General features: G+C 46.2%; 2 protein-coding genes across 7 annotated transcripts in view; both read left to right on the forward strand.

The window, feature by feature from the left end:
* SEPTIN3 (septin 3) overlaps positions 1-9,502 on the forward strand; it is a 22,135-nt gene extending 12,633 nt beyond the window's left edge. For 2 of the 6 annotated variants that reach the window (XM_045577056.1, XM_036425495.2), the window contains exons 6-11: positions 785-902; positions 1,727-1,822; positions 3,686-3,785; positions 5,415-5,466; positions 5,765-5,858; positions 8,193-9,502. In XM_045577056.1, coding sequence (XP_045433012.1) covers positions 785-902; positions 1,727-1,822; positions 3,686-3,785; positions 5,415-5,466; positions 5,765-5,858; positions 8,193-8,255 — 523 coding nt within the window. In that variant the 3' untranslated portion in view covers positions 8,256-9,502. Of the gene's footprint in view, positions 1-784; positions 903-1,726; positions 1,823-3,685; positions 3,786-5,414; positions 5,467-5,764; positions 5,859-7,763 lie in introns of all 6 variants that reach the window. The other 4 variants (XM_045577055.1, XM_045577053.1, XM_045577054.1 and 1 more) reach the window with 4 other exon arrangements.
* A 635-nt stretch (positions 9,503-10,137) lies between these two features.
* WBP2NL (WBP2 N-terminal like) lies at positions 10,138-23,627 on the forward strand. The gene is made up of 6 exons (XM_045577068.1): positions 10,138-11,584; positions 13,846-13,954; positions 14,210-14,351; positions 14,570-14,662; positions 19,795-19,905; positions 22,633-23,627. The coding sequence occupies exons 1-6, from the start codon at positions 11,523-11,525 to the stop codon at positions 23,166-23,168; spliced, it is 1,053 nt and encodes a 350-aa protein (XP_045433024.1). The 5' UTR covers positions 10,138-11,522; the 3' UTR covers positions 23,169-23,627.
* Positions 23,628-25,359: the final 1,732 nt, after the last annotated feature.

The following is a 25,359-nucleotide window of genomic DNA, read 5'->3' on the forward strand; positions in this document are numbered from 1 at the left end:
AGGGTGTCTAGAAATGAGGCTGGCAACAAGCAAGGCATGCTGGGAACTCTGGCTGTGCATAGCAGGTGGGGCTGCCTGGGAGGGAGAGGCCGGCAGAGGATGGAGGACCCACGTGGGCAAGCAGGCAGCCTTCCTGTTGGGCAGGTCTCTAACATTACTAAGCCCAGCCGCTGGGCCAGAGTGCATTCTGGACAGGTTGGCCCAAGCAAGGCAGGCCCCAGATTTTGGAGGAACAGGGTACTCAGCGGGTCCCATAATGGGGCCCGGGAATTCAATAAATTATCCCTCCCTGGAACCTGGGCTCAGGGTCTGCAAGGCAGCAGCGAGCCTGACTTAGTAAGCCCCCTGGAGTAAAACTGGGGCCAGATGGGGGCCCTGGGGTCTGGGGGGAGCTGGGTCCTTAGCCAGGGGACCCGTTGGCCGCCTGCAGGACAAAGTGGGGCTGAGAGGAAGCCTGTAGGAACAAGATACACACAAATAACATGACACAGGCCCTGTGGGATGCATATGTATGTGTGTGACTCCATAGCTGCTCCAGGTCAGAGACGATGCCATGAGGGTGGTTGGAGGGGGCTGTGGGAGGGGCAGGCCTGGAAGAGCAGGGCAGACGGTGACTGTGTGTCGGCAGTGACTGTGAGTCAGGGCTTGCTCTGCAGATGGTGAGACAGTGTTGTGTGTGGGGGGGAGAGCAGCGGCTTGGCCTCAGCCGGGTTCCTAGTCCTCCTGTCGTGTGGCTGAGTTGGGGAGGGCAGGTGGCCTGACACTCCGCCTTCTCCGGCCCCAGCTTGCGACCGCTGGACCTGGAGTTCATGAAACACCTCAGCAAAGTGGTGAACATCATTCCCGTCATAGCCAAGGCTGACACCATGACGCTGGAGGAAAAGTCCGAGTTCAAGCAGAGGGTGAGACGGCCCCTCCTTCTCCCCTCTCCCAACCTCCCTTCCCCCTCAGCCTTCCCCTCCCCCACTATTACATCCCCTCCCCCACTTCCACCCAGTTCCTACTGAATCATGGAAGAGACTGGACCACAGTGTCTGGGGACCACGGTGAAGAGAAGTCAGAGCATCTTCTGGCTGCCTCCTCCCCACCCTCCAACTTACCCCTAAGACCACCGAATACATAACTCACACGAGCCTGAGAAACCGCTCCTCACGTTAGGTGCTGAAGGGCTGGAGTGGTCAACAGGCTCGCTGTCCTTGTGGTGTCTTCCATAAACGCCTAGGCGCGGAGCATCCAGCTGGGGATGGGGTGGGGGTGGGGGTGGGGGAGCCAAGGGAAGTACAGACAGTGGCTCCCTCCAGGTAGACTGAAGAGATCTTGGGTAGCTTCCTGGGGGCAGAGAGGTTGGGTGGGGCCTCACTTCCTCCCTGCACACAGGGATAGGACACGTAGTGGCATGCACGCTGCCATGTGAAACCTGTGCTCAGCATGATGCTTATCAAAGTCTGAACCTCACAGACCCTGAGATGAGCAAGCTGCACCCCCAGACTGTTCCTCCTCTCAGGCGGAGCCCCGGTAATTGTACGCCTGAGGTTCACACCTGTTCAGGATCATCCTGCTGCCCAGGCCTCCGAGCCCAGAGACCAGTGGATTCCCAAGGCTGCGTTCATCCCTCACACACACACACACACACACACACACACACACACACACATACACACACGCACACACACCCCTCCCATTACCCTGGCACTTGGCTACCTGGCTTGTCTTCCTTCACCTCTAGGTTCGCAAGGAGCTTGAAGTACATGGCATTGAATTCTACCCACAGAAGGAATTTGATGAAGATTTGGAGGACAAGACGGAGAATGACAAAATCCGGGTGGGTGCCTGGGACTCCGCTCCATAGGTGCCCCAGGGTGCCGGTGGGATGTGTGTCACGCGCTGCCCCTGGCTTCCCACCTGCTTTTCCTTCCCATTCTCCCTACCTCACCCTGCCTGACCTGACCAGCAGTGACAGGGAGAGGATGAGGACCAGGGGCCTCGGCCAGGACTGTGTGCCCTGCACCCAGAGCCGCTATTCCCGTCATCCCCACACCACACAGCAGCCCTTCCCTCCCATGGGGCCCAGCAAAACAGAGCCCTGACTCAGTTTCCCCCTCCACAAAATGCAGAGGTCAAACCAAGTGAGTGGCTTATAGGTGTGATGTGTTTGGTTTTTTTCCTCTTGAAAGAACCCTTTAAAGAAATTAAATGCCAGACAGAACTCCAATATACAAACACAAAACCAGAGCTGCTTTGGCTAAGTGATGTAGGCATAAAGCCTTCTCAGCAGGCCCCAAGGTGTCTCCTGGAAGCCTAGGGCTTCAGGGAACCTGCTAATAAGCCACCAGCCTGTGTGATTTCTAAGGTCTCTTAGTTCGAACCCCCTGCCACCCGGACTCTGCCTCGGAGTCCTGGGGCCTCGTCTGGCCTTTTCCGCTAACCCACTGTCGCACAGGACAAGCCACTCATGTGCACTGGCCTTAGGTCTCCTCCTCTGGCGGGAGTGGGCAAGCTACTAAACTGCCCATATATGACGCAGAGGAGACAGGCAGCTGATCAGTTAATTGATGAAATCATTTAAAAGATGTACACAAATCATGTTTTTAATTTAAAAAAATACATTTTATTGATTTTCTACAGAGAGGAAGGGAGAGGAATAGAGAGTTAGAAACATCAGTGAGAAACATCAGCTGCCTCCTGCACACCCCTCACTAGGGATGTGCCTGCAACTAAGGTACATGCCCTTGACCGGAATTGAACTTGACCGACATTCTATCCACTGAGCCAAACCGGTTTTGGCACAAATAATGTTTTTAAATAGTTATTTTACTAAATTACTAAGTAAACATTCTCCTCTTCTTGGAGACTAAGTTTACTCACTATGCAGAAGCAACTCTGCTTTACCTAATTTTTCTGAAACATTCAACTTAATTTTCAGAGAAATAGCTCTCTACACACATATACCCTCAGCTTCCAGAATAATTAATTTATCCAATCATGACAACGAGCACACATCAGGCATATGCATGTGGAATAAACAGCTGCATCTTAGTGATCATGCAACCCACGTGTTAGAGCACAGGGGCCTCCACACCAGAAAGTGGCCTCCCAGCTGACGTGGGAGTGGGCCTCTGCCCGTAGGTTTCATGGGAGACCGTGTAAAAGCATGTCTGCTTGGTGGCTGTCCATCCTAGCTAGCTCACAGAATTGTTCCAGATCAAACCAAACGCGGACAGCTCTCTGAAAAGTCCCAAGCGTTATCCTGTTGAAGGAAAGCAACTTACTGAGGCTGACCAGCAAGGCTAGGTACAGTCAGAGTTGGATCCAGGACTTGGGACTCCCAGCCTAGTGCTCTTAAAAAAAAAAAAAAAAGATTGATTTCATAGAGGAAGGGGGATGGGAAATAGAAACATCAATGATGAGGGAGAATCCCCTATTGGGGATGGAGCCCGCAACCCAGGCACGTTCCCTGCCCAGGAATCTAACCCTGACCTCCTGGTTCCTAAGTTGATGCTCAACCACTGAGCCACACTGGCTGGGCTCCAGTGCTCTTGTGAAATGACAGGAGCCTTGCCCTTGCCTTCAGTGGGGTCACTGAATGAGCCTCAGAAGTGTGCAGTTTAAGGTTGGGGGCCGGATGCCCTCCTGTCCTCGGAGGCCCTGATGGCAGAGGACGACGTGGCGTTGTCTGGTTTGTCAGCAGGAGAGCATGCCCTTTGCCGTGGTGGGAAGTGACAAGGAATACCAAGTGAATGGCAAGCGGGTCCTCGGCAGGAAAACGCCGTGGGGGATCATCGAAGGTAATGCAACGTGCCTTTTGGAAGAACTGGCTGCTGGCCAGTTATGCTTATTTATAAAATTCATGCACTCAGGTCAGGGGTCCCTCAGCCTAGCACGCACCCTCTTGTAGTCTGAGAGCCCTCAGGGGATGTTCAACTGACGGCTTAGCGCTGCGGCGAAGGTGGGAAAGACTCTGCCATGCCACTGCGCTCGCCAGCCATGAGCCCGGCTTCTGGCTGAGGGGCCCTCCCCCTGTGGGAGTGCACTGACCACCAGGGGACAGCTCCTGCATTGAGTATCTGCCCCCTGGTGGTCAGTGCATGCCATAGCGCTCAGTCGTTTTGCTGTTCAGTCAATTTGCATATTAGCCTTTTATTATATAGGATGCATGTCTAGGTCATGGCACTGTGCTAGGATGTAGGATAGAAAGAGTGCCAGGCAGACCCCGCGGTAAGAGCTTACGGTCTATTGAGAGATGAGACTCTTAAGACAGGAAGCAATAAGACTGATTTAGCACATGTCTGGGCGGCACCGACTCACATGTCAAAGGCCCTCAGACCGTGGGGAGATGAATAAGGACCAGAAACGCCAGAGAAAGGCTTTCGCTTGAAAGCTGATGTGACCTGACAAATCGCTGAAGGGTTGTGGCAGATGTTGCCATTTTCGTTTTATTGGGAGTGGATGCGACCTTGAGAAGGTCGTAATGATTCTGAAAGTTTTCAACGAATTGCTTCAGTGATCTCATTCAATATGATAATCCTAAGGCAATGGTTCTCAACCTTCTGAAGCCACAGCCCTCTAATACAGTTCCTCATGTTGTGGTGACCCCCAACCATAAAATTATTTTCTTTGCTACTTCATAACTGTAATTTTGCTACAATTATGAATTGTAATGTAAATGTCTGTGATTCTGATGGTCTTAGGTGACTCTGCTAGCGGTTCTCAACCTGTGGGTCGCAACAGTAGCAAAATTATAGATATGAAGTAGCAACGAAAATAATTTTATGGTTGGGGGGTCACCATAACATGAGGAACTGTATTAAAGGGTTGCGGCAGTAGAAAGGTTGAGAACCACTGCATCTAGTGCATAGGCGATGCTCCAAGTAACTGAGCCACACCAGCCAGGGCAGGGTACATGTCTTAATCCTCTTCTGCTCCCACAATTGCTGGCAAGTGATTTGCAAATAGCAGGCACTCAATTTATATTGAATTGGGTTTATCATGTAGCGCATGACCTTTTTAAAGATGGCTCAATTGTTATTTTCTATATGTCACTGTCTTCCAGTCTGATTATAACCTCCTTAGGATAGGAACTGTGTTTTAGAGCTTGGGCAGCTTTCTTAGACTCCCTGGTATTTGCTTCCTTTTCTATAAAGTAGGGCATGTCATAGTCCCTGCCAGTATTGGACATGAAATAGTCACAGAGTCCAGAGCAGTATTGGGCCCTTGTAGCTGCTTAATAAATGTTTGTTCCATGAATGGAATTGAGTGCACTGAAGTGCCAAGATAGGCCGGCCTCTGACGGCTAGACACTGTCGGTGTCGCTCTCCTAACTGCGTCCACGTCCTGAACAGAAGCGCACCAGCTGGGTTGCTGCGTCAGGAAAATGACCACCTGTTTTGCTTTGTTTCATTTTGTTCTGTTCACAGTGGAAAACCTCCACCACTGTGAGTTTGCCCTGCTTCGAGATTTTGTCATCAGGTAAGATGACCCCCTGTCCTCGATGGCAGGTTTCATGATTTGGGGTCAGGAGGCCACCTGTTCAGACCCAGGGCCTCAGGCTCCCGGTCTCTCTGACGCGCCGTCTGCCCCGGTTCCAGGTCCCCTCCTGAAGCACAAGGGGCAGAAGGGGCGGAAGAGGCGGCGCTGGCCGCTGGCTCTCCCAGTCAGTCCCAGTGGGCCCAGGCCATGGAAGGGAGGTGTGAACCCTGGATGGGGTCACCTCTTCCTCCTCCCACCCCTAATCATATCCTTCTCTCTCCTCACCTGTGTCCCTCAGGACTCACCTCCAGGACCTCAAGGAAGTGACGCATAACATCCACTATGAGACCTACAGGGCCAAGCGGCTCAATGACAATGGAGGCCTCCCTCCGGTGAGCGTGGACACAGAGGGCAGCCACGACAGTAACCCATGATGACCCTTTCTCTACATCATCACACATCCCCACTTCTCCACACACACATCCCAGTACCACCACCAACCACCTTCTTCCTTTCTACTCTGTCCCACAGGCCTGTCTGGTATTCGTGGAGCATTTTGTCTACAGCATGTGTGCGCATGAGTGTGTGTGTGTGTGTGTGTGTGTGAGGGGAGGGGGGAGTGTGTGTGTGCCTGTTCAGGGTGAGGTATTTTCACTGCCCTCCCTGGAAAGTCCCTTGTAAGTTTGGTTTCTCCATGGCTGTCCATTATCTGTCTCCTTTCCTTGTGTCCCAGAACCAAGCCGTGTGCCTCACTCAAGAGGTCTGGGGAGGTTTCACTTAAAAATGAGGGTGCAGGTGAGCCACAGGTAACTTTCTTATCTCTGAACCTGCCCGCACACTGGGTCTGCGGAGAGTCTCCGAGAGGACAGGCAGCAGAGCGAGGCCTGGGAGGGGCGAGGCGTCCGGAATTCCCCCTGCCTGGAAGCCAGGTGGTCTGTGTAAGGCCAGGACTTCCTAGGAAGAAGGAAGGTCAGGGGACAACAGAGAAGTAGGCCGAGCTGGGCACCCACGAGAATTAGTGCCTAGAAGTGGAGACGAGAGCGCCACCCTTCGGTCTGTGTTGCATTCACCGTCCAAGAGCCACTGCCTGTCCTCACAGCCTGCTGTTTTCCACGCGTCATCCTCGCCTCAGCTCCCATGTTCTCCCTTTCTCCCCCTTTCCCTCATTTCTTCACCCTGCTCCCCCCTCACTTCTTTAATTTCCTTGTGGACTACTGCACTTCGGTTACATTTCTATATTTAGACTTTATGCCCAGTCTACTTCCAAAAATGACTTAGGCCACCTTAAAATAAAATCGCAGCTGGAAGCACAGGACAGAACAAACTGGGACTACGAGAGTGAGATCCATAGAGAGGAATGGGAACGCGTTTGTGCAGGCGAGCGTCAAGCTTGGTGCTGAGCTTGTGGGCAGCACGGGCAAAGGGCGAGGCACAGGGAGGGCTGCGCTTCCCAGTGTCTGGGTAAAGAAGCGCGCAGCTGGTCAAGTGAGACACTGTTTTCAGGCATTAAGTCCCAGAAGAACTGAGTTTAAAGAAGTATCAAGAACAAAATACTAGTACAATGTTTGTCTTTCTTGATAATTTGGCTTCAGAGACAAATTTTATTTGATTGATTTCAGAGAGAGGGAGGGAGAGGGAGAGGGAGAAACACCAATGAGAGAGAAACATTGATTAGCTGCCTCCTGCACACCCTCTACTGGGGATCCAGCCTGCAACCTGAGCGTGTCCCCTGACCGGGAATCCAACCGTGACCTCCTGGTGCGTGGGATGATGCTCTACCAGCTGGGCCACACCAGCCAGCCGAGACAAATTTTAAATTACACCTTTTTCTCTCCATTAGGAATCTTCCTCCTTAAAGCTGGCTTCTCTGTTGCTTCCTTCTTCCCATATGAACTTGACCTCCCTTTTCCCTCCTCTGTTCTCACTTTTGTGCTGAAGCTAATTGCATTTGGCTTGTCTGTCTTTCTCTGCTGCTTCCCCCTATTCCCGCTCCTGACACCTGTAGACATTCCCAGTGACACCCACAATCAGACATTTTGCCTTTTCTTGCCTCTCCCTTCGGCCCTGTATTTATTAATGCATATACACCCCATTTGTTTTACAAACAAGCGACTCCTCCTCTAGTCAGTGAGGCAGCTAAAATGTGGGGCTGGGGAAACAATATAGCTTTAGGCAAGGGAAATCGCCAAGGAATGGTTCACAGCGACCTACACAACCTCCTGGTCCATGTCCTGGTCCCCCCTAGTGTTCTGCAGGGCCACTGCGAACCCCAGCATTTACAGTCCCTTTTCATTCAGGTGCTAGGAAAACACAAAGACCAAGAGTCAGTGCACCAGGGGAAAGAGGTGGGTGATCGATCGCCAATGACCCAGAACCTGTGGCCTCAATCTTTCCTGGAGGCTCTTTACAATTCAACCCACATCCTCCCTTACGAAGTTACCCCAGTGGAGGCACCTGTCAGGATAAAGCAGCAATAGGGGTAGAGCCCAGAGGTTGCTGCACTTCAACTAGAGAGGGATCCCGGGCTATATAGTGAGCAGTCCTGTGCGGAAACGTGGGACTAGACCCCTAGGCCTATCAGGGAATATCTAAGGGTGGGGGTGGGCATGGGAGAGGCTGACTAGGAAATGTGGTGTGGTGCCCCCTAACCGCGATCTCGGCCTCCCTGGAGAAGCTGTTTTATATGTCTGGTGTCCACACCCTCAACCGTTCTCAACCCCCCGCAGGGAGAAGGCCTGGGCTCTGTCCTTCCACCCGTGCCAGCCACCCCCTGTCCCACTGCTGAATGAAGGCCATTTCAAGCACTGCTTCTCCCTCCATTCCTCTCAGCTGTCATGGCTGCAGGGCCATGACCTTTGAAGGGTGTGTTTGTCCAGCCACCTCCACAGCCCTTCTCTCTCTCTCTCTCTGGCCCTCAGCAGGTGGGAGGGGCCAGCTGCTTTAGGACAGTCGCCTTCTCCATTTATCCAAACACCCCTCTCCTCCCAGTGGAATGGAGCTCTCGCCAGCACTGCCCTCCTCCATCATCCGTGTCAGCTGGTCCCAGCCCATCTGTAGGGCGAAAGAACTCATCAAGAGCTCCTTCTGCCCTTGCAAACCCATGCCAGCTGCTTGCTACCATCTCCAAGGGACATGGCATTGCTCCCTGTCCGTCTGCATGAGCTACTCTTGGCTTCCTTAAGGGGTCAAGAAAGCCATTTTTCTGCTTGTCAGAGTCATTGATGTCAGCTGTGTGCGCCCTGATGTGGGACAAGAGGGTCTCCTTCATTGCTTAAAACTTATTTCTGAGGATGGGTCACTACAGATGTGGGGGAGTAAGGGCTAGGATCTCTCCTTTAAAAAATCACCACTTGTGGCTGGCCCAGCGTGTGGTCACACACCCTCCCCGCCCCATAATGCAGCCACTTAGGAAGAGTGCTTTTCCGAAGAGACATTTCTGGGTTGACTCCCTTATCCTCAACCTTAAAAAACTAACTAAACCCAGACAAAAAACTCCAGATCCCCAGAAGATGTGAACTCTAGGAAGAAAAAAAGCACCCATCTGTCTACTTAGCAATAAGAAGGATCTCTTCCCACCCACATTGATTATTCCTGCCCCCCCCAGTTAATGTGAGTAATGAGTCAGTCTGGCCACAGTTGGTCACTGTAGGCTAGTGGAAAATACCCAATGGAGGGCAAAGGCCCTTATCAGATGCATGAATGTTTGCGAATGTCAGCTGCCACTGCCCCACACACTGTATCTTTATGGAATCTCTCCCTGCCCACCCCTCCCCATCTCCACCTGGACGCAACTTGCTCAAAGGCTGGTGACTTGTGGGCCATTCATCCTCAACCAACTTCTGATGGAGCAAGAGGCCCAAGCCTAGGAGATGCAAGAAGGACCCATTTCTTAAATGTTACTAGTCCCAGCCAACCTTTTGGTGACATTATGGTTACATTTCCCAATTGAAAACAAGCCAATGACACTCAAACTGGTTGTGTAAATGTTGCTAGACTTTATGTATTGTACAACTAAACATTGCTGTTTGAACAATAACTGCCTGGCCTGTGTCTTATTTGTACTTCTCACTCCTTGGCCAAACAGACATGACATCATCTCAGCCATGTGTGGAGGGTGTGGCAGGGACTGTCTTAGTAAGAAGCCACAGAAATTAAAGATAGAGATCATTTTGTGAGGTTAGTTCATCTTTAGTTGGACCCCAGTCATTATCCCTGGGATTTGTACCCAAAATGAGTGATGAAACTCACACTTGATCTTGAGGGATGCATTGCATAGCCTGCTTCCTTCCATGAAAACAATGTTTCATTCAGCTAATTTTTCTAGCTTTTCCCCTCCTTTTTCCTAAAGGCATAAAAACCAAGTCTGTCAAAGGAGTGAACCTACCTTGCCTAGAGACTTGCCTACTTTACAATGAGTACTTTTATTTTTTATTTTTTAAAAAATATATTTTATTGATTTTGTACAGAGAGGAAGGGAGAGAGATAGGTAGAAACATTGATGAGAGATAGACATCGATCAGCTGCCTCTTGCACACCCTCTACTGGGGATGTGCCCGCAACCAAGGTACATGACCTTGACCAGAATCGAACCTGGGACCTTTCAGTCCCCAAGCCAACGCTCTATCCATTGAGCCAAATCGGTCTTGGCTACAATGAGTACTTTTAAGTGTTAAGAATTTTAAAAAATTAGATTTAAATCACTAGCTTGTCTCTTTTTTTAACTTAAACCCATCCCGCCTCTCTCTGAGGTTTATCCTCTCCTTTGTAACCAGTAAATAGCACAGCTCTTACCTGTATATTATTTCTCTAAATTTGGACATGATATGTCCATACATGCCATTGTGTTTGGGATGTCAATATTCTGTAAGGTGGGTGCAAGGTATAGACGAACAGTGAAGGGTCAAGACTGCAGGAAGACAAGTCAGGAGACTCTTGGGAGTCACTCAGATCAAATGAGGGCCAGAACTGGAGTGCGGCGCTATGCCTGGATGGGGAGAAGTGTGAAGCTGTGAGTGAGAGAGCAGTTTTTCCAACTTAAGATATTACTAGAAGAAACATAGGAGTTTTCAAGTCCAAAGTCCAGAGAGCATAATTAGCTTGTCTGAAGTTGCATGCTTAAGTACCAATGCAAGGAGACTAGATCTCAATGATCGTCCCACTGCTTCACACCATTCCTATTGTATTTATTTATTCTCATGGTCTTGCACTTAAAAATATATTTATTTCTGAAATCAGAATACAACTTACATCTGATGACATGTCAGTTTACTTGGCAACTCTTTTTCTTGGTGTGGAATACATTTAAATATGGTGCATCTTATAACTGACAGGATATTAAATTTGATGAAATACAGTAATCTGGATGTTCATGTCCTTTCTCTTGGAAGCCCTCTGGTGCTATTTGTGATGTTTAAAGGAAATCAGCATCTTAATCTTCAAAGCAATTCCGTGTGACGTATCTCGAGGGGTCTTCACAATCGCCCTCTGGGGGTGGCAGGGCAGGTACGATAGACGACGCAGGCTCTCTCCACCTTGGAGCAGCGCGGACTCCCCTTCGACTTCCAGACCAGCTCACACACCCCGTTCTGTAGGCCACATCCTAAGAAACCGGCTCTGATTCCAGGCTTTCTCTGGTGGGAAAAGGTTTTCACCTTCGAAGCGAGATACCATTCTGGATCCTTTCTCCAAAGGGCAGCAGCTTCCTGACCCGGGCAAGGGAGGACTGAGGAAGCGCCTGCTTTTAACTTTGATTTCCTGACAGGATGGGTTCAAGTTCGTGCTGATGATGCAGTGGCAGAGCAGGCAGGTGAAGGTCGCGAAGGCCACTCAGCCCTCCGTGCCCTGGGGGCGGAGTCAACTCCCTGGGCCCGCCTCCTTCCTGGTGAGGCCGGGCATCTCGCCTCTGATTCCATCACTGCGGCTCACTAGGCCAGCCGCCCCGCTCACCCCTGGTCTTTGCGCCATAATCGCCACCTCCGGTTTACAGCCCGGCCCCTCGGCTTGGTGCAGGCCCCGCCCCTTCCCATCTGCGGGGCGGCCGGAGGGGCCCGAGCAAGATGGCGGTGAACCAGAGCCACACGGAAAACCGCCGCAAGGCCTACATCCCTTACGGCGAGAGGTGCCTGACGGAAGCCGGGCGCTGTGGGAGGAGGGAGGGCACAGGCTGGGCGGAGCAGGCGGCTTGCGAGCTCTCAGCGAATCAGGGACTTTCGCGCCTTTTCCGACCAACCACGCTTAGCTCCGCCCCCGACGTTCGTTCGCATGCGTGTTCTCACGCTTGTTCCGGGGACCAGGAGGCAGCGCAGGCGGAAGCGTGTGGCCTCGCACCCGTGAGGGGCGGTAGCGCGCCTCTCGGCGCCTGAGGGCGGGGCGGGAGCTCCTCGGAAGAAAGGTGAGGGCGCCCTGGGGTGACGGGGAGTCGCATGGCCCCTGCGAAGGGCGTGCAGCTGCTGCTGGGCGTGAGGTAGCGACCTTTGTGGGGTGCCCGCCGCCCTCCCTACCCCCACTCTGGGGAACTGGGCCCTGGACTTCCGGAGGCGGAAGAGGCATTGTGTGGAACATTCTAGAAAGACTCCAAACTCTTGGGGGTTGGGGGGCTCAGTTGTCTTCAGAACTTCCCAAAGCCCCCTTCCTTACTTTCTGGCCCCGCCAGGGAGAGGCCTGCCCTTTATGGAAGAGGCTGGGACCAAAAGAAGCGACAACTGGGAAGGATGGCCCTGCCTTAAGTTGATTAATCCAGTGTCTTTCCTAATGGTCACTGAGGACATGTCTGCCTTCTTTGCCTCTGCAGTCTTAGCAAGTGGCGAGTGCTCCTAAATATTAATGAAAGAATGAACAACTGAATACTTGAATCCAGGTAATAACGCAAGCAACGGGGTGCTTTGCTCGGTGCCTGCCGTGTTGCTGCTCCCCCTCCTTTGGCCGCTTCCCAGGCTGTCTGGAGAGAGTGGGTTTATCCCCTCTCCGCCTCATACGCAATTCCCCGGCCCCCCAGTTTCTCAGAAACTTGTCTGCCCATCTGATCCCCTTAACCATGCCCCTCTCTGCTGGGATGGCCCTCTTTTTCCCTGGCAGTGCGGCCTGAACCCAAGTGCTGTGCTCAGGACGCCTGAGCCCCTTGGAATGCCAGGTAGCTCAGCTGGTAAGAGCATTGTCCCCACACGCTAAGGTTATGGGTTCGATCCCTGGTCAGAACGCATACAAGAATCAACCAGTGCACACATAAATAAGTGGAACAAGAAATTGGTGTTTCTTTCTTTTCTTTCGCATGTGCGGGAAGCAACTAATCCATGTTTCTCACAGTAATGTATGTCTCTCCCCCTCCCTTCCACTCTCTAAAAATCAATGGAAAAATATCCTCGGGTGGGAATTAAACCAAAAGAAGATCTTGGAACACTATTCACTCCTTAAGAATCAGCTCATATTTCAATCTTTCTATAGTCGTTCCTAATTACTTCAACCAAAACTAACCTCTCCTTTCACTCAGTTGCCGTGACATTTTTGTGCCATATATGTGATGTGTGTCATATGTTGCTTGTGTTATTACCTGGATTCATGTATTCAGTTGTTCATGCTTTCAGTTAATATTTAGTAGCACTCACCACTTGCTAAGACTGCAGTGGCAAAGAAGGCAGACATTGCCCTTAGTGATCATTAGGGAAGACATTGAACTAATCAACACATATAATAATTACTCAGAAAAACCAATAGGATTCTATGGATGAACCCAAGTTTTTCAGGTTAAGAGTGAGGGGAGAACATGAAAGGCAGAGGGAGCAACATGTGAGGATTCTGGAGCATTCTGCATGCCTCACCTTCTTTAACATTTCCTTCAGCACAGTGTTTGATAGTTCTTCGCAAGAAGTATAAGAATTCAAGAATTAACAGAAAGAATATAAGTAGTTTTACAAGAAAAATAATCCAGCCCTGGCTGGTGTGGCTCAGTTGGTTGTGCATTGTCCTGTGCACTGAAAAGTTGCTGGTTTGAGTCCTGGTCAGGGCATATAACCAGGTTACATGTTCGATCTTCAGTAGGGGGCATGCAGGAGGTAGCCCATGGAGGTTTGGCTCTTACATTGATATTTTTCTCTCTCTCTCTTAAAATCAATTAAAAAAAAGATATAAGATTCCTGATTGGTTTTCAATAAATATAATGGGAAAATTTAGAGAATGTAATCCAGAGATAAAGACAGAGAAGAATAAGTGTGAATTTTTAGGGAATAAAATAATTTAAAATTCTTTTTATGTCAATAAAGATAGTAGTAGGAGCAGCAGCTAACATTTATTGAGTGTCCAGGCTAGGAACTGTGCCAGGAGTTTTATGTTTGTCACTTCATATAACTTGTAAATTGTGTGCTGTCTGCCCTTTCTGTTCTGCAGTATCTTGAATCAGTGTAATGATGTGGACCTCTCCTTCCCAGAGCATCCATCAGGATCCAGTCTCTTTCATGGCACAAAGAGGGGAACGCTGCTTCTCACTTCATACCGGGTAATTTCTCTTTCTGCTCCTATTTTTTATTAACTCTATATTTGTTTTCTTTAAAATGGAGAGAGGGTAACTATTGAGTCTCAAAGTGTTTTAAAACATTTACACTTTGAGATTTTCCATGTTGAAGGATGATAGAAGAAAAGGATGATGCTTTTCAATTAGGCCAGAATGCCAAAGCAACCTTAACCATAGACATTTTTGTCTCAAACTATGGACAAATTGCATTCCTTTTTCAAAGTGACTTTCCTTTCTTAGGTGATCTTCATGACGTCACATTCCATCAGTGATCCCATGCTTTCTTTTATGATGCCATTTGATCTGATGAGTAACTGTTCCCTCGAACAGCCACTCTTTGCCCCCATCTACATTCAAGGAACTGTTCAGGCGGCTCCAGATGGTACGTGTTTACAGTCAGAAGTGTTTTTGTTTGTTTGTTTGTTTGTTTGTTTTCTTAAAAGCTTCCAGAAGGTTTAAGATTCAGACTTAGCTCATATTAGAATTCAAATAAAAGAAAGCCTGCTTCTTTGGGTAATGCTTCTGTCAGTGTTTGCATTAGTCAAGTTACCAGCTGTGCCAGCCTGCCTCGTAGTGAGTGTGTGCCGTTTCTTCCCCCAGGTGGCTGGGAAGGACAGGCTACTTTTAAGTTATCCTTCAGAAAAGGAGGTGCCATCAAATTTTTCCAGTTGATGATGAAAGCTGCCTCTGCTGGTGAGCGATAATGATAAAACTATTAAGCACTTTGGGTTTTTGAGGCTCGTGGAGTGAAAGCAGGACTGTTACCCAGTTAGGATTTTCTGGTCTCTGTGAGTAGGCACGTGGTAATTGCACATGCATGTATACAGCAAGCATTTCCTAAGTAGTATTGTACTCACACACATACTATGTGCTGAGTACAATACTACTACCTGTTGGGAAACATGATTCAGTCCCTCCCTACTCAGAAGGAGTTTGAAATCTAGTGGGAGCTTACCAGTCAGATACCTGAGTGACTAACTGTTCCTCATAATCTTTTATCCATCTAATTGCTGCTCTCATATATCACTCCCTAGTCTCTTTACATCAGGGAGCCTGGTTGCCTTAGCTCTTCTTCCCTGACATGCCTTTTTGTCGTCTCTTTTCTCTGGCTTTGCCTTTGTTTCTCTTAGGCTTAGTCCCTATCTTTGATGAGAGGAAGGAAGATGTAGCACTGCTCTAATGGATGGTACCAGAGACCTCTCTCACATTTTGAATACAAATAATTTGTATGATATATTTTTATTCAGTCTAACCTCACTCCATGCTCTTCACTCTCTCGCCTTTTGCATTCCAATCCAACTGGACTTCTTTGTGCCTGGTTCTCACATCTCTGAACCTTCATGATATTTCCTCTCTCTCTGGAGTGCTCTTTCCTTTCTCCCTTGCCTTCCATCCCCAACTTCAATCTAGTTGAGACTAACATAAACTAGTAGAGACAGGCATGCAATTATGTTATCTCATAGCATGTGCTGTAATAGAGACATGGATAAAGAGTTAGGACACACAGAAGGATGGAGTGAAGTTTCTAGCTTGAAGACTGGATTATGATTCTATAAACCATGGTCAAGAATATAAGAACTCTGGCTGGTGCTTCTCAGTGGTTAGAACCTCATGCACCAAAGGGTCGTGGGGTTGATTCGAGGGCATATACCTGGGTGGCAGGTTCACTCTCCACCCCGACCAGGGCACATCCAGCAGGCAAATGGTTGGTGTGTCTCTCACATCAATATGTTTCTTTCTCTCCCTCCCCTTTTCCCTCTCCCTTCTTCATTCTTCCCAAAGCGAAGGAAAAAATATCCTTTGGTGAGGATTAACAAAACAAAAAGGATATAAGAGACAGTCTAAGTTGGAGAGGAAATTAGGTTTTTAAAAATTATTTTTACCGCCGGGACCGGTTTGGCTCAGTGGATAGAGCGTCGGCCTGTGGACTGAAAGGTCCCGGGTTCGATTCCAATCAAGGGCATGTACCTTGGTTGCGGGCACATCCCCAGTAGGGGGTGTGCAAGAGGCAGCTGATCGATGATTCTCTCTCATCGATGTTTCTAACTCTTTATCCCTCTCTCTTCCTCTCTGTGAAAAAATCAATAAAATATATTTTAAAAAATTATTTTTACTGATTTTTAGAGAGTGGGGGGAGAGGAGAGAGAAAGTGAAACATCGAGAGGGGAACATCATTTGACTGCCCCCTGCATGTCTTTTGCTGGAGATCCATGAGCCTTGACTGGGAATCGAACTAGCAGCCTTCCTGTGCAGGGGCTGACACCCTATCAACTGAGCCACACTGGCCAGGGTGAGAGGAAATGAGTTTAATTTTAGACCTAATAGTACTAACTAGCATTTTTTCAATGCTTACTATATACTGGAGTGTTCCAAGTCCTTTACATGTATCAATTTATTTAATCCTCACAAAAACCTTAAGATGTAGGCACTAATAATTATCCCTGACTTATAGCTGGGGAAACTGAGTCAGTGATGGTTACATAATTTCCGAAGACTATACAATTAGTAAGTGATGGAGCTGGACTTTATACTTTAAACCTACTCTTTCTCTCTTATTAAACATTTTATTTTGGGGGAAAATTATATTGATTGAAAAGTTACACAAATATTACAATGAACTCCTATGGACCCTTCATCTAGATTTATCCATTATTAACATTTTCCCACATTTGCTTTATCTTTTTTTTCCCCTCTCTTGTTTTTTCCCCCTTCTTGTTTTTGTTGAAATATTTAGAAGTTACAAAGATCATTTCCTTCATGCCTAAGTATTCTAATGTATATCTCTTAAGAACAAGGCCATTCTCTTATCTAGTCATTGTACTTATTAAATTCAGAAAATTTAACATTGAAGCAGTATTATTAATATAGTTTATATTCAAATCCAAATGATTGTTCCATTACTGTTCCTAATTCTATTAGCTCTTTTTTTTTTCTCCTGCAATGCAGGATTTAATCCTGAATTACACATTGAATTTAATTGTCCTATTCTTTGTTCTCCTTTAATCTGGACTCAGCCTTTTTTTTTGTCTTTCATGACACTGAAATTATAAAACAAATACAGGCTTAATGTTTTGTAGAATGTATCTTAATTTGGGTTTGTCTGTTCTTTATGATTATATTCAGATTACATTTTGGTAAGAGTACTGTATAAGGGACTTTGTATACTTTTGAGCCTATACTCTTAATTCCTTAATACAAGTGTGAGATACATGGGAGTGCTAGAGGCCAGTGGATGTGCAGCTCAGAGCTCCAGAGATTAACTGTATCTAGAGACTGATTTGGAAATCTTTAGCACACTGGACATCTCGGGAGCTATCTGGTTGATGGGCTCATTCAATGAATTAAGGATGGTATTCCAAGAGTCCTCAACATTTAAGGAATGGGCAAGGAGGAGAGTGACCTATAATGAAGATTGAAGAATGACAGGGAGGTAGGAGGAGAATCAAGTGAGTTTATTATCCCGGAAGTCAAGAAAGGAGAAAGTCTCAAGCAATAGAGTGGTCAAATGTGGCAGCTATTGTAGACATGCTTGGTAAAATGAAAACTGAAAAATGTGCTTAGTGTGTGGAAATTTGAGGTTACTGGTCTTAGCAAGGGAGATTTTAGTGAAGAGAGATCTGGATGCCTGACAATGGATAACAGGGTGTCCTGGCAGGTAAAGGGAGTACAACTATGGGGAACCCAGGGTCAGGGGACCCTTGGAATTCCAATTTCTCTTTGCTGTAGATGTCTGGGGAACTCAGGGCAATTGCAAACTGGATCTTGAATTTCTTCTTAGTTTTAGCTTCATAGTACTAAGGGGGAGTTATTTTTAGGATTATGGGCTAAGGTTGAGGCAACTTTTGAGGATCCTCTTTGTGCTCACATTAAGATCTCCTTGCCCAGCCAAGATCGGTTTGGCTCAATGGATAGAGCGTCGGCTTGGGGACTGAAGGGTCCCGGGTTCGATTCCGGTCAAGGGCATGTGCCTTGGTTGCAGGCATATCCCCAGTAGGGGGTGTGCGAGAGGCAGCTGATCAATGACTCTCTCTCATCGATGTTTCTGACTCTCTATCTCTCTCCCTTCCTCTCTGTACAAAAATCAATAAAATATATTTAAAAAAAAAAAAAGATCTCCTTGCCCAGCTGGTATGGCTCAGTGGTTGAGCATTGACCCATGCATGAATCAGATTACAGTTTGTTCCCAGTCAGGACACATGCCTTGGTTTTGGGTTTGAACCTCAGTAAGGGGCAAGCAGGAGGCAGCCAATCAATGATTCTCTCTCATCATTGATATTTCTGTCTCCATCTCCCTTCTCCTTTCCTGTCTCTGAAATCAACCAAAACATTTTTTTTAAGAGATCTGCAAAGGTAGGCAGTTGCACAGCAACTTGGAAGGATTTAGTCAACTTATATGAACTTGGTCCAGTGTCTGAACTGCTCTGGGTCTCATGGTATCATGGCTTAGGTGTGGAAACCTACCTCTGCTACCCTGGCAAGGGTCAGTGCTTGTGAGATGGGCTTCCTTGAGGCCTTTGGAATTAACTATTCATTGTGCTTCATGATCTGATTTATTGACCAAGAATGATTCCCTTCCTCTCTGCAGAGTGGATTTGTCAGGAGTCTTTGAGTTATATTTATAGCAAATGTATATGGAATACTTACTGTGTGTCAAACACTAGGTGAGACAATTGGGAACACAACAGTGACTAAGACATACATGGTCCCTGCCTTTGTTAAACTTAGTCTAGTGAGAATCATATAAAAAATAAGCAAATATATAAGTGAATAAAATAATTACTTCTTCCAGAAAGGGCTACTCATAGTTATTGAAAAGGAGATGACCAGGGGTAAGGAAGACAACTTTAGATTTATAGTGAATTACTTAATGCCAGCTATTTAATCAGATAAACCCCAGATTATCAATGGTCTTACTAAGACAATAGTAGATACTAATGCTTATATAAAGGCCAATTATCAGGGCTAAAAGGGGAATCTGTTTCATATAGCCCTTCATGAACCCAGGGTAATAGAGTATCTGCCATCTTTAACACATAACACATGACCTGTTGGATAGCTGTCAGAAAGGGGAAGAGAGGAGATCTTACCTGGGAAGTTTTCATGGGCCAGGCCTGGAACTATTGTACATTACTTCTGGTCATATGATCAGAAATCAGTGTGGTAGGCTGATAATGACTCCCAAAGATATATCCTTATCCTAATTCTCAGAACCTGTGAATGACACCTTATTTATTTATTTTTTGTTTTTGTTTGTTTGTTTGTTTTTGAATAACACCTTATTTGTAAAAAGAAGTCTTTTTGGATGTTATTAATTTAAGGGTCTTGAGATGAGGAGATTACCCTCGATTATCTAGTGCAAGCATGTTTAACTCTTGGCCCATGGGACGCATGTGTCATTTATTTGGCCCGTGTTGGCCTTTGAGTTTGACATGCTTGATCTAGTGGGCCTCAGATGCCATCACAAGTGCCTTCAAAAGAGAGGGAGAAAAACAGAAGTGCTTTCCCCTGTACCACACAGCCATTAAATTGGTCTGTAATGGATATATCTTACCAACTTGATAGAATTTCTCACTTGGAAATTTTTCTGAATGCCTATCATGATAGGTGCCTTTATGCTAGACCCTAAATAAACACAGGCAAATAAGTCACAACCTCTGTCCTCAAGAAGCATAGAGTTCAGGACTAGGGCAATGTATATTCTTTATCTTGTATCCTGGAAACATTGTTGAACACTCAAGTAAGGTGATAGTTAATAGTTAATTATCTGGTTGATAGTTGCTATACATTTGACTTAAAAAAGAATGTTGCCAAATTTGTTTTTTCAGCTGCCCAGGGAGCTCCACTTCAAAGTATAACTTGCTGGTTTGGTGTTCCAGGACTGTTGATAGTTAGTGAGCAGGGGAGCATGACGTGCCACCAACAAAGGTCTAATCCAGGTAAGGTATGGCATAAGGTTCTTCCTGGGAGGTGGAAAAGTATGCCGGGGTTCAAAGATCTACTCACTGCTAGCTTGCCTCCAACCCTGCTGGCAGAAGAAGCGTCGGAGGTTTGGAGGTTGGAAAATGGTTGAGTATGTGACTTCATTTCCAGATCAAAACCCAGTGGCAAGTCAGTAAGTTTCAGGCTTATTTTTAATTAATAATATACAGATACAAAACATACTTAGGCAACTCCCAATATTGGAAACATTCACTTTCTGTTTTTGCAGCCTATGCAAAAACATATGCTCCTGTTCACTTCCTTCTTCCCATTTCACACAAGCACAGCCATCAAGCTTGCACCATGCCCTTCAGCTCACTAAGGATTCCAGCCCTGGGCTTCATGTCCTGTGCCCTTTAACAGTTGTGCCTGGCCACAGCTGCTGTCATGTTACTGGGAAGTGGTCAATGATTCTCAAATGTTGTCCACCACCTATCGGTAGACCACAAAGGGTCTCCTAATGGGTTGTCAACAGACCCCAAAATGTGGGCCCTTTCTTGGGTCTTGGAGCATGAAATATATATCATTGGCATTTAGTCTTGTATACAACTGAAGGATATTTATTTGTGCCCCTAATAGTTACCTAGTTGTAAAAGGTTATTAAACTGTAATACTGTGCCCAAAAATCTAAAATGTTGCTACAGTTTTATAAGTTTTTTTATTGAGTTGAAATTCATAGAACATAACATACAACAATTTTTTTAATATATTTTATTGATTTTGTACAGAGAGGAAGGGAGAGAGATAGTTAGAAACATCGATGAGAGAGTCATGGATCAACTGCCTCTTGCACACCCCCCACTGGGGATATGCCCTCAACCAAGGTACCGTATTTTTCGGACCATAAGACGCTCCGGACCATAAGACGCACCAGTTTTTAGAGAAGGGAAATGAAGAAAAAAAGATTCTGAAACAAATAGTGTCCTAAAATATTTTATGTGCATTAAAACCCAACATCACAGTCATAAACACATGTAATCAACCCTGTAAAGTAAACAGCAGCATTTAGAACCATTTTAGAGCCGGGCAAGCACACAGAGACCACACAGAGCCGGGCAAGTAAAAAAACTTTTTTTTTAAAGTATATGTGTAGGCTATATTTGGACCATAAGACGCAGGGACATTTCCCCCCCACTTTTGGAGGAAAAAAAGTGCGTCTTATGGTCCGAAAAATACGGTACATGCCCCTGACCGGAATCGAACCCGGGACCCTTCAGTCCCCAAGCCGATGCTCTATCCATTGAGCCAAATCGGTTTCGGCACATACAACAATTTTTAAATGTGCAATTGGTATTTAGTATATTCACAATGTGGTGCAACCATCAGCTCTCTAGTTTTAAAATTTTTCATCACTCCATAATTCCCCACTAAATAATAATTCTTCTCAACGCCTCTTAATATACTCTAATCTGCTATTTGTCTCTGGATTTGGTTATTCTGAATATATCACATAAAAGGAATCATACAGTACATCACCTTTTGAGTTTGGCTTATCACATCTAGCATAATGTTTTTAGGCTAATCCCAGTTATAGCATGCACTTTATTTTTTTGTGGCTGAATACTATTTCTCTGTACATATGTGTCATAATCTATTGTCTTTCCCCATTCTTTTACTTTCAATCTATTTGTGTCTTCAGACTTTTAATCTAAAGTAAGTCTCTGATTAAGCCCTGGCCAGTGTGGCTCAGTTGTTTGTCATCCCTTGCACTGGAAGGTTGCTGGTTCGATTTCCAGTCAGGGCACATGCCTGGGTTGCGAGCTCGATTCCCAGTGTGGGGAGGTGTAGGAGGCAGCCGATAGATGATTCTCTCTCATTGATGTGTCTATCTCTCCCTCTCTCTTCCTCTCTCTGAAATAAAAACATTTAAAATAAATAAAAAATTGAACAGTTATAATCATGATTACATAAACATATTAATAGATATTCTACAAAGAAATGCATTAAAATACTAAGTTTTTATGTTATGATTACATTATAGATGTCTTTTTTATTTTTTTAATATATTTTATTGATTTTTTTTTTTTTTTTCAGAGAGGAAAGGAGAGGGATAGAGAGTTAGAAACATCGATGAGAGAGAATCATCGATCAGCTGCCTCTTGCACACCTCCTAGTGGAGATGTGGCCGCAACCTAGGTACATGCCCTTGACCAGAATCGAACTCAGGACCCTTCAGTCCACAGGCTGACGCTCTATCCACTGAGCCAAACCGGTTTTGGCTATAGATGACTTTTAAAAATTCACCTTTTTTCTATTTTCCAAATACATATTCCTCATTAAGCATGTATTTTTTATAATCAAAGAAAACTTTGTTAAGTAAAACATGTATCTCTCTATATACAGCTATAATTAATGCAGAGATTAACTGGGTTATTTTCCTGTTTATTTTAATCCCTCTACAACAGGAAATGATAAAGTTTTCACTTCTTGGCGGATTCACAGCGAGAAGCGGGGAGGTCTGCGTGCGTGCGCACGTGGCCTCTCTGCCTGCGGTCCGGGGACTTTCCCCTAGGGAAATGATAAAGTTTTCAATTGGTGGTGGCTGAAGGATCTGGCTTTACCATTATTCTGCCTGATTCTCTTCCTGTGTTTGCTTCAGCATAATTTTTTTCTTCTTCCTTCGTCTCACTTATTCCTTGTCCACTCTAAGAAATAACTAATTTTTTTCTTCTCAATTTACCCAGTTGTTGTTCATGGGTCCCAACCTGTGATATATGGACCCCCACCACAAGGATATGGAGTTCCACCAGCGAGATACGCACCTCCACCAGCGGGATATGCACCTCCACCAGCGAGATACGCACCTCCACCAACGGGATATGCACCTCCACCAGCGGGATATGCACCCCCACCAGCGGGATATGCACCTCCACCAGCGAGATACGCACCTCCACCAACGGGATATGCACCCCCACCAGCGGGATATGCACCCCCACCAGCGGGATACGCACCCCCACCAGCGGGATATGAAGCCCCACCTCCGGGATACGCACCCCCACCAGCGGGATACGCACTCCCACCAGCGGGATATGAAGCCCCACCCCCGGGATATGAAGCCCCACCTCCGGGATATGAAGCCCCTCCTCTGGGATATGAAGCTCCACCTTCTGGAAATAGAACTGGGTCTCACAGTTTTGTGGCAGCCCAGCCTGATGGATATGCTGCTTCTCTTCCTTCCACCTCATCTCCTCAGCACCATTCACCACCTTCTAAGAACTAAACCCTGAAGATTCACCAACTGAAGTGGCACCCTAAAACTGAAATCTGGATAAGAAGGAGGACTCATGTATGTGTTTAAAGGCCTTTCTCAAGTAGTAGTCCCACCCTCTGGAAGGGCAGTCTTAGGGGGGAAATGAAGCTTTACTTCCATGCCTAGATTTTAGAAGCAAAGTCAACTCTTGATTATGTGCTAAAGGAAAAGTAGACTGGTATGGCTAATTCCCTAATAATTTGGTTGATATTGGGCTGCAGTTTTTAAAAATATGTTTTTGTTGATTTTAGAGAGGAAGAGAGAAGGAGGGAGAGAGAGAGAAGCATCGATTGCCTCCAGTATGCACCCAGACCAAGAAGTGAACCAATGACCTTTCAGAACACAGGTCGATGCTCAATCAACTGAGTCACACTAGTCAGGGCTGAGCTGTATTTTTAAAAAATATACTTTCTTATTGATTTCAGATAGGAAGAGAGAGGGAGAGAGAGAGAGAAACATCAATGATGAGAGAGCATCATTGATCTGCTGCCTCCTGCACACTCCCTAGTGGGAATTCAGCCCACAATCCGGCATGTGCCCTTGACCAGAATCCAAACTGGGACCCATGAGCAGGTGAATGCTCTGTCCACTGAGTCAAACCGGGTAGAGCTGAGCTGCATTTTTTTTTTTTTAACGTATCTTGAATGTGACTGTGGAAAAAGCTTTTTTCCCCTCTGCTATCCAAGAAGCATTTATTATGCTCAGATTTCTAGGCACTAAGATATATGTTAGAAACATCAAGTTGAACACATTTTTCACAGCATTGTTTATATTAATGAAAGGATGGGACAATCTAAATTTATAATAGTGACAGAGAATTTCATAAATTATGGTATTTCTATACAGTGGAATATTATGCAGCCATTGAAAATGATGGCTAGAGGTAGAAAAGCCTTTTTTTTTAAAATATATTTTATTGATTTTGTACAGAGAGGAAGGGAGAGAGATAGCGAATTAGAAACATCGATGAGAGAGAGTCATCGATCAGCTGCCTCTTGCACACCCCCTACTGGGGATGTGCCCACAACCAAGGTACATGCCCTTGACTGGAATCGAACCCGGGACCCTTCAGTCCTCAAGCCGACACTCTATCCACTGAGCCAAACCAGTTTCGGCTAGAAAAGCCTTCTTTAAGAATACCAAAACCAATGAAGCAATCAAGGAAAACAAAGTAAATATAATTTTGACTATCTTGATTTTTTTTTTAAATTCTGTATGACCAAAGTTAAAAGATAGGCAATAGAGTAGGAGAAAGTAATTTCCAGCATATATATTAAACAAACAAATAACTTTTACTCAGAATATATGAACTCCTACAAATCAACCCAAAAGAAAAATGGACAGAAGATATGAATACCCTATTAACAGGCAGTAGAGTGGCAATGGAGTGGCTGGCCAAGAAACATTTGAAAAGAGGTTTGTTCCACTCAACTAGTGTTAAGGAAGTACAACTTGAAAAGAGAAACACTTTTTCTTTCCAAAGGTTTACAAATATTAAAAAGATTGAAAAACGTAAGTGTTGGGAAAGATGTGAGAAATGGTTATTGTTATAAATTGTTGGAGGGAGTTTTTCAGTATGCCTTTTTAAAATATTATGTTTTAAATATATTTTTATTGATTTCAAAGAGGAAGGGAGAGAGATAGAAACATCAATGATGAGAGAGAATCATTGATGGGCTGTCTCCTGCACGCCCCTCACCAAGGATGGAGCCCACAGTCTGAGCATGTGTCCTGACTGGGAATCCAACCGTGACCTCCTAGTTCATAAGTCAACACTCAACCAGTGAGCCACATTGGATGGGCTCAGTGTGCCTTTTTAGAAAGCAATTCAGCAATGCCTTTTATTATTTTTTAATCCTTATCGGAAGATATGTTTTTCCTGGAGAGAGGGGTGGGGGGAGGGAGAGGAAGAGAGGGAGAGGGGGAGAGGGGGAGAGAGGGAGAGGGAGAGAGAGAGAGAGAAACATCGATATGAGGGAGAAACATTGATCAGTTGCCTTCTTTATGCACCCAACTGGGGGATGAACAAGCAATCTAGTTATGTGCCTTGACCGGAAATTGAGCCCACAACCTTTTGGTGTATGGAATGATGCTCCAGCTGACTGAGGCATGTCCCCACCCCTGCTAGGGCCAGCAGAACCTTTTAAAAGTTAAAATGAGT

This window comes from Pipistrellus kuhlii, unplaced genomic scaffold, assembly GCF_014108245.1.
Source record: "Pipistrellus kuhlii isolate mPipKuh1 unplaced genomic scaffold, mPipKuh1.p scaffold_m20_p_81, whole genome shotgun sequence".
Classification (NCBI taxonomy): Eukaryota; Metazoa; Chordata; class Mammalia; order Chiroptera; family Vespertilionidae; genus Pipistrellus; species Pipistrellus kuhlii.

What these genes read in the sequence shown, in the direction of transcription:
- WBP2NL (XM_045577068.1), top strand. Translation starts at nt 11,523, where the DNA reads ATGGCGGTGAACCAGAGCCACACGGAAAACCGCCGCAAGGCCTACATC. An exon ending in TGTTCAGGCGGCTCCAGATG is followed by an intron (nt 14,352 to 14,569) that starts GTACGTGTTTAC and finishes TTCTTCCCCCAG; the next exon opens with GTGGCTGGGAAGGACAGGCT. An exon ending in CCAACAAAGGTCTAATCCAG is followed by an intron (nt 19,906 to 22,632) that starts GTAAGGTATGGC and finishes CAATTTACCCAG; the next exon opens with TTGTTGTTCATGGGTCCCAA.